This window comes from Hippocampus zosterae, chromosome 2 (assembly GCF_025434085.1).
Source record: "Hippocampus zosterae strain Florida chromosome 2, ASM2543408v3, whole genome shotgun sequence".
NCBI classification, from domain to species: Eukaryota; Metazoa; Chordata; class Actinopteri; order Syngnathiformes; family Syngnathidae; genus Hippocampus; species Hippocampus zosterae.
Genome location: NC_067452.1, coordinates 18,552,959 through 18,569,441, shown reverse-complemented (window position 1 = coordinate 18,569,441; position 16,483 = coordinate 18,552,959). Strand labels below are relative to the sequence as shown.

Sequence of the window (16,483 nt, the reverse complement as noted above, 5' to 3'; positions counted from 1 at the left end):
GCGAGATTATTCAGAGATTTGAAAACAAAGAGGAGGATCTTAAAAATAATTCTAAAATGAATGGGGAGCCAGTGAAGGGATGCCAAAGTAGGAGTTATATGCTCCCTCTTACGAGTACCAGTCAAGAGGCGAGCAGCGGCATTCTGTACCAGCTGAAGGCGCTTGATGGAGGACTGGCTGACTCCAAAGTACAGGGCGTTGCAGTAATCGAGCCGGGATGTGACAAAGGCATGAATTACTGTCTCAAAGTGTTCATGTGAGAGGAAAGGTTTTATTTTGGCCAGCTGTCTAAGGTGAAAGAAGCTGGATTTAACAACGGCACCAATTTGCCGATCGAGTTTGAAATCACTGTCCAGTTTAAGTCCCAAGTTTGAGACCGTTGATTTCAGATAAGGAGATAGGGGGCCCAAGTCTACAGGATGGAATGTACAAGGTCCACTGGGGCCAAACAATATCACCTCTGTCTTCTTTTCGTTGAACTTCAAGAAATTTTGTGCCATCCAGGTTTTGATTTCTTCCAGACAGGATAGGAGTGGCCTTAATGAGAAGGTGTCTTTCTTGCTCAGTGGGACATAGATTTGGCAGTCATCTGCATAGCAGTGGAAAGGAATACCATGTTTCCTTAAGATGGAACCCAATGGGAGCAGATACAGCGAGAACAGCAGAGGCCCCAGAATTGAGCCCTGTGGAACACCACATGACAGGGGAGCAGTGCGTGATTCAGAGCAGCCAAGGCTGACACAAAAGGTCCTGTCAGCTAGATAGGACCTAAACCAATCAAGAACACTCCCGCCAATGCCCACCAAGTGCTGCAAACGAGTCAGCAGAATACTGTGATCCAATGTATCAAATGCTGCAGTTAAGTCCAATAAAACCAGACACACGTGGTCTCCAGAGTCATTTGCCAGGAGGATGTCATTAGAAACGCGTAACAGGGCTGACTCCGTGCTATGCATCGTCTTGAAACCTGACTGGAAGACCTCCAAGATGTTATGTTCATCCAAGAAAAGTTTCAACTGCATGTGCACCACTTTTTCCAGAATTTTGGAAATGAAAGGCAGTTTGGAAATGGGTCTGTAACTTGACAGCTCATCTGGATCAAGACCAGGTTTCTTGATCAAGGGTTGGACCACAGCATGTTTAAACTGTTGGGGAACTACACCAGAAGAAAGGCTGCTGTTGATGATATCCAAGACCGATGCACCAACACTCGGGAGAACCTCCTGAAAGAAGCGTGGGGGAAGAGAGTCGCAAGGGGAGCCAGATGGCTTCGTCTGGCGAACTACATCCTCCAAAAGCGCCAAGGACACAGTATCAAAAGAATTTAGGACAGCTGAACATGAAACATGGACAGAGGGGTCAGATGCGGTATTTGGGACCGGAATCCTAGCTGTAGAGACCTTATCAATAAAGAACTGAAGGAATCTGTTGCACATCTCGGCTGAAGAATCCGCGCAAGTAGGCAGAGGGGGTTTGAGTACAGAATCTATCGTTTTAAATAGTGCACGAGGGTTGTGACGGTTGGCTAGAATAAGGTCCGACAGATATTTTCTTTTGGCCTCTTTTACTGTGAGCTGGTAGATACGCCAGCTGTCTTTCCAAATTTGAGAAGAGACATGCAATTTGTCTCTTTTCCACTTGCGTTCAGCTTTGCGACACTCCTGCCTAGCTGCGCGGGTAATGTCGTTAAACCATGGCTCGGGTTTAGGCTTTGGCAGCACAATTTTTGAAGGAGCCACCAAATCCAGGATGGCCCGGCATGACGAGTCGAACCAAGAGGTGAGTTCCTCTGTGTTAGACGAGGGTACGCAAAGGTTATTAAAGGCAAATCACAGTCAGGTGGTAACAATTCAATCAAAGAATAGAGAGAGCAGTCGTCAATATCTCCATGAGCTAAATTGTGTTAGCACACATTGTTTAGGCTTCATGGTCGTAGCACCATGTCATCACCGAAGCCCATTTAAAACAAATCCACTGCCATTTACAGTTGTTGCACTCTCTCTATCCATGGTGCGAAATCCTGGCTACAAGTGTTCACCTGCGGCTTTGCGTCTAGCAGAACTCTGAAGCAGAATTGGCCGAGGATGTCTGGCCACAGCTTTGGCTACACTTTTTCGACTCTGGAAGGCTGAGACCTTATTCTGGTCCGCCCTCCGCACGACGCCTACTAGCAGAAGAGGAGAGACAAGATTAACCACATTGTCAAACTCAGATTAGAATGTGGTTGCCGCTGTGTTATAGATACAGATACAGGGCATTCACACAAATGTGTGTGTGTGTGGGGAGGGGGGGGGGGTAACCTTTTTTCTTCTTCATATCCTCTTTTAGACGAAAGCTGGGACCTTTGCGTGACACTTTACTTCCTCTGCCAGGGACCTGTTTTGAGGTTGTGTCCACCCCGAGTATGGTGAGGGTGGCTCTGATTTGCTTTGTCATGATAGTTTTGTCATCATCTGCAGTGGAGAGGCATCACGAGAGGAACCAATTCTCCATTCTGCTAGCTTTGCAGACAATATGCAAACAAATACAGCGGAACCTCTCAAGCCAACTTCAGAATTCAACCAACATCTTGGGGGCTTTTTAACTAAAAGTCGCACAACACTTGATAGTTTGAACTGACGTCAAGCATGACTTCAGCATATTTGCATTCACACTTTCATGGTTAGGGTACTTCAATGCTTCATTTACGGTGGGACGTGGCAGCTTATCACCATATCTGCTTCTGAAGTTGGGGGTTCGAATCCGGGCTCCAATTTTCCCGTGTGGATTTTGCACATTGTCCATGTGCTTACACTGCCACAATGCAAAACATGCTTCTTAGATCGAGTTGACGACCCTCATTGTCTATAGGATTGAATTGGAATGTGAACCGAAAAGACCGATTCTCATATTGAAACACCTTGGCATTACATCTTCAAATGTATTCGTTATTTTAAGTGTTTTACTTCATGTTGTACTATCTAAAAATGGTTGTTTTTACAATTGTATACTGATATTGTAAAACTGCAATCTACAAAGGCCTATATAGGGTGACGAGTACAGTATGATGGCAACAGTTTGACTCTGTAACTCCAACATTTTCTGTAGTTTACAATAGTCGTTTAGTAAGTGTGCAAGGGGGGTCGTTCAGTGGGCGTTTTGACCTTAGAGGTTCCACTGTACACCATAAAATATGAATTCTGGGTACCTTTTGAATCAATCCAGCTATTGTCTGTGTCACAGATGGAGATGTCCACTGGAGCTCCATCATTAAGAGCTTGAGTGGTGTCTTCGACCTTCTGACCTATCTCCATAGAGGACATGTCATCCCGCACACCAGTTCCCTTCTCCTCTTTGAGTTCAGTTGGATCATCTGAACTAACCATCTTCTCGATGACCAACTGCAGCAGTTGGTCATCGTCAGAGAATGCAAAGGGACTGTGAAAATCTCTCTTTGGTTGCCCAACACTGCTATTTCCCTGGACCACCGGGCCCACTTTCAGCAGTTCTGGCTCATCCTGATCCACTTTGGGGAGCACAGGCCCATCAGCATATATGATTTCTTCTACAACCTCTACGTCATCCTCTTCTTGCACTTGTGCCTGAGGTATAATTATGACTGGAGAGAGAAATTGTGGCTTTGGTGAGACTTTCTGTAAGTAGAGTGTACTTATTCCATTAGAGGGCTTTAGGGCCTTGGGGATATCTTCCTTTTCTCTTGTTTCTGACCTTGCAGGTGTCCTGGGATCACTGAGCAACTTCTTGCAGTCTTTTGCATGTTCAGGTTTCGCTATCTGCCCCCTGTTCATCCCACCACGCTTGCTTTTTGCAACGGTCTCAGCTGAGATATCCCTTGCCTTCTCTTCAGAAAGTTGTGCTTCTCGGGACGCATCATCGAGGCTTTTGGGTGAGGTCAGAGTCAGGGGGACCTCACTTTCAGTTTCTGTCGATGTAAATGTGAAGGAACTGCCTGGTGGGACAGGAGAAGCTTCTCTTGAAGGGTCTTTTTCAATGTCTACTTCAGGAATTGTGTGTATTTTTATGTCACCAGGTAGATTGCTCCCCAAATGAAACTCGGTTGGTCTGTCTTTTGGACTTGTCATAGGGATTCTGAGGCGATCCGGTTTTGTTGCGCTCGTCACAGCCTTTTCCAGTATCTTTGACCGTAAAGGTGATTTTTGCGATATACCAAGATTAGACATGTTATTATCTTGTAATTTTTGATCATCTTCAACTTCGGCAGCTCCAAGGTAGTCTACTTGAAAATCCATCAAAGGGAGACAATTGGAAGAAATGTCCTCAGGACTTGGCTTGTCAGCCGGAGAAGGCATTGGTCCAGAGTATTCTTTAAAGACACAGCTGCCCGGGTCCTCCAGGTGTTTTTCTTCACTCACCGATATTAAAGTCTGCTCTCCAAGTGTGAGCTTGGCTAAAGATTTCCCCACCAGAGAAGCCACATTTTGGGGTCTGGACTTTGGTCTAGTGTCAACAGTCTCCGTCTTCTGCAGTGTGCGATAAGGAAGGGTGCTTGCCAGGTTCAATGTTTCACAGTCGGTTCTTGGTTGCTCATCAGGTAATATTGTGATGACATCAGATGAAGGCATCACCAAGTAGCTTCTATCCACACGTTTGTCAAAGCTTCCTGTGACTGAACAATTCTGTCCATTCACTTCATTTTCACTTTGTCCCATTTCTGATGTGAGAAATTCAAAGTAGATTTTCGAGGCCAAGCCTACAAACGTATCAGCCGTTGCCTCGGCGCCATATTCTGGAATTGACTTGATCACTAAGACTGTTTTCTCTTTGTTTTCCTTTGCTGCGTCCTTTTCTGCATGGCCGCAGGACTCCAAGCTGCTCTTTTCTTCGAGTTGGGCTGCAAGTTTGGAGGACACTGTGCATCTTTGTGTAGTCACGTTAACTAAAGCAGCATCCACAAAAGCTGGATCACCGCAGCCAAGCCAAGGCTTTGTGCACACAGAAGCAGTAGCTCTCCAAACACACGCTGCATTGCAACGGGAAGACCACAGCAGCTACGCTTTTGTGCACAACTGAAATGAAGGCATGAGATGCATGATGTTAGATGACAAAAAGTAAGGGAGCACGGTTATGAATAAATTCCTCTTGTAATACATGTGGGATGACCAAAACGTTGCTTGATATTAAGGTTTCCCTGGCTATATTAAAATGCTTGTTCTTTATTTTTCTTATTATTCATAAGATGTGTTTTGACAGAGGACAACTGCTTGTTTTTGTGCTCTGGATTAGCTGTATGCTAACCTCAGCATATTTACGCAGGTATTGTACCAGTGTTCATTAATGTGCATTGTCCCTTTCGAATAAACAATAAAAATAAAAAATAAATGAAAATGGATGGTTCTTTCAGGTTCATGTTTGTGCAGCAAACATTTATCACATAACATTTAGGATTAGCTAACCTAACAGCAAAACCACTGGTCACCAGATTGACTAATGACTTTTTTTTTCTGCCAGAGGAACCACGCCTTCGCTCAGAGGATCCCTGCCTTTGCTCAAAGCAACCCCTATTTAGTTGCTCATTGAACAAAAGCAAGCAACACAAAAGTTAGTAGATGTTTTCGACTGGTCTTTTTTTTTCTAAACAGACCCGTATATTGATAATTCATACTTTACATACTGTGGCTTAGCGAGTACAGACCCTATAGTAGTGTTCCATAAACTGCCGTTCGAGAAGATTTTCGATGAAGATATCTGAATGTAATTTCATGAGCGGGTGTCTGAAAGTGAATGGACAAATTAATTTGGGAGTGGGGCCTGTGCAACCGAGGTTGACAGGGAGAGTGATTGTGTTTGAAGAGTTGATGACTCATATTAAATATCACTGACGTCATCAACTAGTCAAAGTTGGCTGGACGATCATTCCCCAAGTGGTGACTGCAAAGAAAAAAAAAAATCAAAAGTCATTCGACCCCTAGTAGATGCAGTTCACAGTTCAACTGTATCAATAGGAAGTTGCAATTACTCATTGCTTTAAGATGCAATGAAGACGATGATACATTTCAACCACACAAGTCAGAGTTCCTTGGACTGCACATCAACGTTCCGCACAAACGCACGTGTACAGTGTGGCAAATGGTAATTGCATTTGCAATGTAGCTGGCAACACAAAGTACAGCCATTGTCAACCAACAGATGGTTGGTACTAAAGTCCAACAACAGTCTATGTAAAAGCAAAAGAAACTGCTGAAAAGCACAAAACAAGATGGACAAGCTTTTGGATTGAAGCGCAACAAAGCTGCAGGAAGCAAGAAATTCTGTGCAAGAAAATATTCAGAATGTGCTTTCTTAATCACGCACATGCACTCGCACTCACACACTCGTACAGAAGAAGTCCTTTGCACTTTTGCACCCTGACAAACCTTTTGAAGGGCTATGATCCCTGTGATGACTTCCTCCATTGAGCGCCTCAGGTGTTTGAGCTTGCTCGCGGCTCAAAACCTGCGCTTCTGCTACCAAATGTTTCTGCTCTAAGAGTAGGATGCCCCCTTGCTCACATGTCAAATCCTCCTGGCAAACGGCAACTTCCTCCTCCTCATCCTCAGCCTCATCCTGCTGTTGCAGGACACTGGCAGGTTCTACTTTATCTTCTCAAACAAGGGGATCGGGGCAGGTGGGTGAGACATGGAGGGAACTAGGGTTACATGAGTTAACAAGACTATGATGTGATGCAATGAGTCGATACTAAAAATGGCATGTGTAGAATGTGTTTAAAAAAATAAAATCTATTTTTATTGTATGTAGAAACCAGAATTAAAGGAGACGTAGGCAGTTTTGCAGCACGGTTTGTGAACGGCTCATATGTCTGCCTGGCAGTTCGAAGCTTCAGGGCTATTCTCTGACCGTCTCCTCTGTCGGGTTTGCATATTATACCCGTGCTTGCCTGTTTTTTTTTTCTCCAAGTACTTCGACTTTCTCCCACATGAAAAAAATGTTAATTTCAATAGTAAATGTAAATGGTTCTTTGTTTAAACTGTATGTGTCCTGCGATTGACTCGTGAACAATTAAGGCCTCTTATCCAAAGTCAGATCAAATCACAATTTGTCTAACTATTAATTATGACAATAATCCCTCGTTTATCGCGGATAATGGGGACCAAAACCACCCGCGATAAACAAAAATCCGCGAAGTAGCAACCAATTAACATATAGAGGTCAAAATTTTCTCTTTCCAAGTCCGCAAACAGACCGTGAGAAGCTGCAAAACAACAGCGGGTCACATAGAGCAACTTATACAGTACTGTACTCCATGTATATGAAAAAAAACCCCCCAACAATATAATGAATATGTTTGAAAAAATCCGCGATGCACCGAATCCGCAATAAACGCAGCGCGAAATAGCGTGGATAACTGTATTATAATTCCTTATTTTATTACAGCAAACTATTTTATGTACCCTTTAAATATGATTACAAAAAGTTGTGACGCTGATGTAGTGAGGGGTATTGTGTTGTTCCTACGAAATGTGTATAAATTCCTGTGCCCATGAATTTCTGAGCATTTGGATTTACATCTTCGTCTGCAGTTTTATATGATGCATTGAGATATTCAATTCCAATGTGTTGTGTGTCATAGTTGAGTTTACAAGCACAAACTCTCAGGATCGCAGATTCAGTTGATTGCATGACACCATGCAACATGGAAATGGTTGGGAAAGTATTACTTGCTCCTGGAGACACCATGAAGGTATCACAGAAGGAAAGCTGTGTACTAATGGACCAAAGTGTAAGCATCTCGGGTTTGACATGGAGCAGACAACAAAGCACGTCGGTCAAAGATAAGAGGGGAAGAGGGGTAGTGGCTGATCTGTGTTCTTATTCTTCCGTTTACCCTCACCACCAATCACGCAACCGTGCGGATGGTCAGAGTAGCCTACAAGTGTGCACTGGGTATACCTTGCGCCGCTGGCCCCATCTGCTCAGCGGATGGAGAGGGAGGAGGGGAGGGAGGCAAATTGGCTGAATCATCCACTGTGGAGGGAGAGAGAGAGACACACACACTGACAAGACATGGGAGTGGGGAAGTCATTGAAAAGGCTGTGCGGAGGTGCGCATCCTAACATTCTCTCGGTTTCCACGAGCGGGTGACATGAGACACTTAACATCAGTGATTGCGCGACACAACCAAGCACATATAGCCACAGACACAGCTCCAATGCAAGGTTGCAAACAAACCACCTTCATACCTGCTGTATTGGGTTGCGCAGCTGCCCCACCGTGGAATCCGTTCTCCTCGTAGCTGTAGGCTGAGTAGCCATTCTCGCCGTTTTCTTGGCCGTTGGAGGCCCAGCGGTCCTCTGGCTGCCGACTGTCTGCCATGCCTGCCTGCCTGCTGGGTCACCGGGGAGGGGATGGTTCACCTGCCAAGGGGGAAACAGACTGATTGAGGCTTGTAAGAATGAGTTCACCTCAAATAATTGTGCAGAATAGATGAACAAGACTCAATTCGGCAAGAGCGTTATCGTATATGATAAGACATTCCAACTGTTGCCATGGAAGAAATGGTCTCCACCATCATATCGCTAATATGACCTGATCTCGCACTCAACTGAGCGTTCCACATGATTCAGCAGACAGACAGGCAGACAGGTAGGTGGCCTCCTTTGGTTTCTGCACACGCATGCCCCTCACCCACCCATTACTGTGCTCAACCTTACCTTCCTGCCCCGCCATGTCCTTAATCCAACCTCACCTCCCTCCCCCTCAGCTCCACCCTGATCTGGGTCACTTGTTATGTCTCCACAAAGTGTTGCCGACATTGGAATGTCACCATCTATTTAGCGGGGAATCTCTGGCAGTGTATCTCAGTAGGCCAACCTTACTTTAATCCTGTGTGTGTGTGTGTGTGTGTGTGTGTGAAGCAGATTGCTCAGGGATTTCTGGAGAGTATCCTTCACTTATTTTGTTAGACATTTGATCATTTCAAAAGTTATTTGTGCAGCTTTTGAGTAACCTCAATTGTAGATCGACCTTAGATCTGCCAAGCCAACTTATAGCAGTGCTTTGCTGCAGCTTCATTGGACCACTGATGTCTTATTTGCAGTACTGCATTGTCATCATACACACACAACCATCGCCACTTACACAATTTGATTGATTCTTTGTTCAAATCAGGTAAGTTATTTGACATATATTTTGGAAGATTGATGTTGTGATCGCTTTTGAATGTATGCACCATTCTTGTTTAGAAAGCTTTATCCAAACAGGCAAATTAGAGATGAATTGGATTTGTGTGGTGGCCGGTGGATTCTGCCTGCCTGCTCCTTCTGGCCGCTTAGCTCCACCCACAATGATGTCAGCGTTCCCATGGTAATGGAGGCCAAAAGGGAGGGAGAGGCTGTTGTGGTCAGCAAGGGGGGTTGATGCTGGCAAGCCACAGTGATCTTTCGCCATATTATGGATCCTGAAATAGGTCACTGGATGCGCCGGGCCTCTGCTGACAAATGGGAGACAATCTATTTTAATCCATCAATAAAAACACTAATTGCTGGTTGGATCTTCATTTTGGTGGTGGTGCATTTATTTATGGTTGTCACATGTATCATTGTTTATGTTTTAATTCTCGTGTGGTGGTGTGCTAAGGCAATACTGTCATTATTCTTCCATTCCATTTGACCAGCTCTTGCTGCATTGTTTGTTTTAAAACTCTGAATCATCATCTGATGTCTCCAAACAAAAGTATCTCCAGCCGTCAAGATCTTTGATACCGAGGGTTTGCAATGCACACTGTGGCCCTATATGTCTGCAGGCCTTTAATTGATGGCCCCAAAATGCATGTGCAAAGCCAAACCCACAGGCACTGTCAGGCAAACACACTGGTTGTTTCTTAACTATAGATAAAAAGAGAAGACCTTTCAGAGGCATGTCTGTGCTTAGACACTCGCACGTGCACATAATTTCCCGCTGTGCACTTTAAACAAAAGCCTAAAGTTATTAGACTCCAGGAAAGTACCACTTTCTGCTAGTCATAAATATTTTCTTGTTCTGCAAGCATGAGCCCTCAGCTTCCCGTCTCCATGAATGGCAGGACTAATCTGGCAGCCACTTAAATGAGTCATGGGAAAAGTGAGTGAGACATGTCATGGGTCCAAGTAGTGCAATATATACCATCTGGCAGCAGGCCAGATTTTTTTTCCCCCGGCCCATACAGACGATGGTCCTGACCAAAATAACTTCAACTGCAGGACAAAGTGCCAGGAGAGCTTGTGCGAGACTTGCAGACTCCTGTGGGTACTAATAGGAGGTTGCCATCCTAATGAATAACAGATGCATTTCCTTGACAACACATGTGACGAATACAGAGAGGAGGGAATCCCTTCGTGACGTGTTAAAAAAAAAAACTAAACAAAAGAACAACATATACGATTGTCTACTATTTGTGGAGGATTGGGAACAAGCGAAAAGCGGCAAGTCAGTGACAGACCCTCACAAAGCTTTACACTTAATTGTAAATCAGAATCAGAATCATCTTTATTGGCCAAGTACGTAGAACACACAAGGAATTTGTCTCCGGTAGAACACGCTGCACTAGTATCATCGTAAACAACAAAATCATTGAATCATTTTAGAGTAACCAGTAGTTTTGTAGTACCATTTTGTAGTGCAAGTAGAGTGACTACGTCAGTGACTGTTTAAGGAGTTAATGGCTAGAGGGAAGAAGCTGTTTAAGTATCTACTGGATTTGGTGCGCATGGATCTGTAGCGTCTGCCTGAGGGGAGTGGCTGGAAAAGGTGGTGGGCAGGGTGCGGGGGATCCAGGAGGATTTTCCGTGCCCTTGTCTTGATTCTTGCAGTGTGCAAGTCCTCAAGAGTGGGTAGGGCGGTGCTAACGATTTTCTCCGCCGTCCCAACTGTCCGTTGAAGTCGGATTTTGTCCTTTTTTGTGGCGGCCCCAAACCAAACCGTGATGGAAGAACACAGGATTGATGTTTATAGATGCAACAAGAAGGTATCAAAGGTATACTTTTGTCTAAATCAGGCTCACCTCGCAGTTGCTAGGCGCCAAGATAATACCACATGTCTCAAAAGCAAGCCCCCCCCCCCCCCCCCAAAAAAAAAGAAAAGAAATCCACCGGCTCAACTTGCAATTACAATGACATACACAAGTAGCCAAATTTTATTAAAAGCTGTTGAAGTGACATGTGAGCTTACCAGACTCAAAGAGCTGCCGACACTGACGTTGCTGAAGCGTCTGCTTGGATGTGCTCTAAGAGGAGGAGAGCAAAAGCATGAAATGCATGTTAGGAAAATTGCAGAAATCGGCACAAGATCTCATCAGCAGCACAACACGTACATTTGGTGGCTAATTTAGACTGTTTAAACAATTAGCACATTCTAGACATTATTTAAATAGAAGGTTGAGCTTCATTCTCACTTGCCCATTTCTCAATGTTGGTGGACCGACTATTTAACTTTGTAGCGATCGTTGTTGTTTATGACAGCAAATTTGGAATCTGTGGCACTTCCATGAAAGTCTGTCTATTGTCTGGCAACTTTTTTTAGAACTCTTGTAACTGGATAGCAAAAATGTATAAAGTGGCTAATATTAACTGATTACGACCATACAGAGAAACCAATGTGAGTCAGTCACCTTGTTTTTTGGTTTCAGGCCCAACTTATCTTCAGATCTAAACTTTCAAGCAAATACTGATCACATGATCCAATGCTATTCAGCCATCCATCTATCCATTTTCTAATTCGCTTATTCTCAAAAGGGTCGCGGACATGCTGGAGTCTATGTCAGCTGTTATCGGGGAGTAGGTGAGGTACACCCTGAACTGGTTGCCAACCAATCGCAGGGCACACAGAGACAAACAACCTTCCGCGCTCACAATCACACCCAGGGAAAATTTGGAGTGTTCCATTAACCTGCTGTGCATGTTTTTTGGAATCTGGGAGGAAACTGGAGTACCCGGACAAAACCCACACGGGCACAGGGTGAACATACAAACTCCACACAGGAAGGCCGGAGCCGGAATCGAAACCTACACCTCTGCAATATGAGGCAGACATGCTAACTAGTCGATCACCGTGCCGTCTCATAATCAAAAACTATTTATTTATTCATTCATCTTCCGAGCCGCTTGATCCTCACTAGGGTCGCGGGGGGTGCTGGAGCCTATCCCAGCTGTCTTCGGGCAGTAGGCGGGGGACACCCTGAATCGGTTGCCAGCCAATCACAGGGCACACAGAAACGAACAACCATTCGCACTCACACTCACACCTATGGACAATTTAGAGCGTCCAATCAGCCTGCCATGCATGTTTTTGGAATGTGGGAGGAAACCGGAGGATCCGGAGAAAACCCACGCAGGCCCGGGGAGAACATGCAAACTCCACACAGGGAGGAGCTGGAATTGAACCTCTGCACTTTGAAGCCGACGTGCTAACCACTGGACTACCGGGCTGCCTAATCAAAAACTAGTTAGAGAATATTTTCACAGTCATAACTGTCCCCTGAGAGAATCCAAAAATACAATGTAGCCCGCGAAAAAATGACTTTTACAACCTTGAGGTAGCAATGATGGCAACTGATGATCCCTTAACAGGAAAAGGACAGCTCGCCGTGCTCAAGTTTACTTTCAAGGATTAATAATCACATTATGGCAGCGATACATTCCTGGAGTACTTTTACAACTTTACTAAAGAGATTTTGGTTTAAAAAAAAAAGAAAAAGACCAACAGTTTACCCAGTGATTACAGGCGTCACCACTCAGATTGCCAGCTGCTTAGAATCTACTGTGCAGTTGTTTTGATGATTTGTAAAATTGTGGCTGTTTGAGAAGTGATGATTTAAAGCATAAGACACATTTGCATGTTTCCTCTCTTTTGGGAACGCTAGGATGTCGTGCACTGAGTATCCTGCTGCGGTTAACAGTGTTAATAAAGAACAGAGTTAATAGTTTGGCAAATATTTTGATGTTTCCTGGTGTTTTGGCAAAATAGAAAAGCAGTACTATATCATCCAAATTTACTTCAAAAATGACATGATCTTCAAATGCAAAGTAAGACACTTTTTATGGAACATTTGTGAGCAAAGTCGTCCTCCGCATGTGTGTTTCCGATTCTGATAATGGCTTATCACCTCCTCATTAACTCCAAAGCACGTTTGAAAGTGCATGACGACAAGATTAAACAAACACAAACTTCCTCCCAAATCCCTGGGAAGGAAGAACGCTGATTTTTGCTCCCCATCTAGACACCAGTTTTGACCTCCTGAAGTATATATCACACGAGGATTTGGGGAGCAAGCAAAGGTTCGGGTGGGGGTGAGGGCTGGATTTTCGGGAACTGGCCTAATCCTCAGATTTAACTTGATCATTGGAGACACAGGAAATGAATCCGAGCAGCTTGATAAACCTCGCCTGCCAACGGGCAGAATTTGTGTTTGTTTTGTGGGGAAGCTTTTGATTTGAGCCAAATCCTAAATTAAAATTTAACATATTGTATATGATATAAATAAACAAATAAAAAATAATTATCGTTGACTTTTTCTTTATGAAAAACAGCACAATAGAGGTGGAAAAAGTACTCACATGGCACTCAAGGAGGAATACAGATATTTCTGTAAAAACGGCAAGCAAAAGTAGAAGTACGGAAGTACAACTCCTTTACTAAAGTTCCAAAAAAGTACTGCCAATAAAATGTAGAATGGTAAAAATATACATATACTGCACACAGACAATACATTTTTTTTGATAACGGTCTAATAAAAGCAAATCTCTATGCGCAAAATAATAATATATCGTGATAAAGTAAGGAGTAGAAAGTATCTATTTTCAAATGTGGGTCGTAAAAGAAAACAGTCATCAGTAAAATAAACATGTAAATTGCAGATACCGGGCGGCCCGGTAATCCAGTGGTTAGCACGTCGACTTCACAGTGCAGAGGTTCAATTCCAGCTCCGGCCTCCCTGTGTGGAGTTTGCATGTTCTCCCCGGGCATGCGTGGGTTTTCTCCGGGTACTCCGGTTTCTTCCCACGTTCCAAAGACATGCATGGCAGGCTGATTGAACACGCTAAATTGCCCCTAGGTGTGAGTGTGAGTGCGCATGGTTGTTCGTCTCTATGTGCCCTGCGATTGGCTGGCAACCAATTCAGGGTGTCCCCCGCCTACTGCCCGAAGACAGCTGGGATAGGCTCCAGCACCCCCCGCGACCCTAGTGAGGATAAAGCGGTTTGGAAATGAATGAATGAAGGATTACAGATACCTAAAAAATAATAATAATAATCTTAAAGGGGAAGTCGACCCCCAAATTTTCTTCATAGGAATATGTTCTCTGCACCTGCGCTAGTTTAAATACAACATTTCGATTCCTATTGCATTTGTGGAGCAAAATCCAGCCATTTTTAGCCATCTTAGCAGGCGGCCATTTTGGCACTTTCTGTCAATTGAAAACGACGTCATAGTTGTTCAGGGCCCAGGTAACAACCAATCATGTCTCAGCTTCAGAGAACCAGTGAGCAATGACCGGTCGTTACCTGAGCCCTGAGAAACTGATGACAGTTCAGTTGATAGAAAGTGGCAATTGGCTGCAAAATGGCTGCCCACTGAGATGGCTGAAACCGTGTAGATTTTGCTGCTTAACTCCTATTCCACAAACACAATATTATTCAGATTTCCGTGTCTAGACTTGTAGGGCTGCCAAGAACTTATTATTGTCAAGAATATTTTGAGGTTGACTTCCGTCTAAGTAAAGCAATTCATATCTACCTTGTTACTTTCCCTCACTGATGACCCCCTGCGTGTACCATCACCCGTCGTGAGACATTTCACAGACAAGACAAGCCTCTATTCTCGTCTCTTTCACCTCAAGCACATCTGTGCACTCCTTGCCTCACTTTGGCCTGCACTCTGACAGCCATGAAGGATCACACTTCAAACAAACAGAAAGCGGTCACTGTCCACACCTTTGCACAGCAGCGTAACGTTAAACATTAATGATGCTCTTCACATGCTAGACGGTAGTTCCGCTTTCCTCACTTTGAATTGTGGGTTGGTGTGCTGTGTGAACATTAGACCTTTAATCTTGGGTAGCAGTGAAAGGCAGAGGTGGAGAATTCAAGTCACATGACAGAATATAATAGCTTTAGGACTTGGGACTTGCTTGTATAATACCCCGACTTGACTTTGACTTGGTTTTCTTATTTGAATTTCATGACTTCACTCATTTTGTTTTTGAAAGTTAAGTAGAGCTGTCAGTTTTGTGCGTTTTTATTGGCATTAATTTAAATGAATTTTAACGGGATTAAAATTTTTCTCGCGAGATTAACGCGGCACACGTCACAAGCGGATGTTACGTTGCTCTATAAATACACCAGAAACAAAACAACAAGCACGCTGCAGAAGTCCATGCCCATGTCTGTTTTGCCAGCCAAGGCAGCGCGAGACACCGAAAACGGATACTAAAAGAGTTTATGAATACTTTTAAAAAGTTGCCTGTTCTTCTCTCTCTGTGTATCATACAGGTACAGTGCACTCCGCTTAATAGAACACCGGTTAATAGAGTAATCCGCTTAATAGAGCAAAAGGCTCTGGAACGGATTTGCCTAATGCAATTTCCTATAAAGATACTCCGCTTAGTAGAACAGATCTCCGCTTAATAGAACAGGCCGTAAGCAATGAACATTGTAAACTAGTGGTTTTCGAAGTGTAGCTATCGCGATACTGTACCACTATCGCGAGAAAACGCGGTAGTTCTAGCCGTATACAGTAACAGGTAGCACGCGTCACTCCACACATAGACACACACACGTCACAATGGCTTCAACTTCATTCAAGAGACGAGGGCGAGAAGAAGGACATACTCAGACGATACGATGCATTGCCGGATTCTCAGAAGGTACGCCCGCGGTTTCCAGGACTTCCCTCTTATCCAGCGCATTGAGAGGGAAGTCAACCGCAAAATTACGGACTCCTGTTTCCAGACAAAAGTAACAAAATTTTTCTCGTGATTTGAGATGTTTGACTGAAGTTTATTAAAGTTGTTGTTTTGTTGTTTGATTAAAGATATGGACGTCCACAGTCGAAATATCTCTTCTAACTCGTCAGCAGGGGTTTTTCTGCGTGCATAACTTGGTCGTCGACGTGTCTGAAGGTGTACCTAATAAAGTGTCTCCGGTTAATAGAAACCCCGCTTAGTAGAACAGAAGCGCTTCGGCCCAATGGTGTTCTATTAAGCGGAGTGCACTGTATACGATGTATGCCACTGACGTGACTGTCTCTTGTTTGGAACTATTTTGTGTGGAAGGTTACAGCGTTCCATGTCCATATAAATAGAGCGGGTGGAGCTCCTCTGTGTTCGTCTGACAGTGACAGTGCGCTACAGTGGTAGCGACCTAGCGAAAGTAAAATGTCTCCAGTGTTGTCATCAAACCAAGTGTAGTCATTCGAAATGAGGTCTACACAAAACCGTAGAGAGACTTCCGCGTAAGAAGGACCAACACAATCAACATAGCCTGACCGTGTTGGG

The 16,483-nt window shown here is 44.1% G+C and overlaps 2 protein-coding genes across 18 annotated transcripts in view; both read right to left on the bottom strand.

The window, feature by feature from the left end:
- The window catches only part of LOC127595819 (microtubule-associated protein tau-like), a 51,003-nt gene that overhangs the window by 11,981 nt on the left and 22,539 nt on the right, over positions 1-16,483 (bottom strand). For 5 of the 17 annotated variants that reach the window (XM_052057676.1, XM_052057679.1, XM_052057683.1 and 2 more), the window contains exons 2-8: positions 11,164-11,218; positions 8,199-8,372; positions 7,909-7,983; positions 6,375-6,599; positions 3,188-4,852; positions 2,301-2,453; positions 2,039-2,167 (exon numbers count right to left, since the gene is read on the bottom strand). In XM_052057676.1, coding sequence (XP_051913636.1) covers positions 2,039-2,167; positions 2,301-2,453; positions 3,188-4,852; positions 6,375-6,599; positions 7,909-7,983; positions 8,199-8,331 — 2,380 coding nt within the window. In that variant the 5' untranslated portion in view covers positions 8,332-8,372; positions 11,164-11,218. Of the gene's footprint in view, positions 1-2,028; positions 2,168-2,300; positions 2,454-3,187; positions 4,853-6,364; positions 6,600-7,908; positions 8,013-8,198; positions 8,373-11,163; positions 11,219-16,483 lie in introns of those variants that run through there. The other 12 variants (XM_052057687.1, XM_052057689.1, XM_052057692.1 and 9 more) reach the window with 6 other exon arrangements.
- Positions 2,310-16,483, bottom strand: part of mylz3 (myosin, light polypeptide 3, skeletal muscle) — a 46,981-nt gene continuing 32,807 nt past the window's right edge. The window contains exon 6 of the mRNA XM_052057771.1: positions 2,310-2,335. Coding sequence (XP_051913731.1) covers positions 2,325-2,335 — 11 coding nt within the window. The 3' untranslated portion in view covers positions 2,310-2,324. The remainder of the gene's footprint in view (positions 2,336-16,483) is intronic.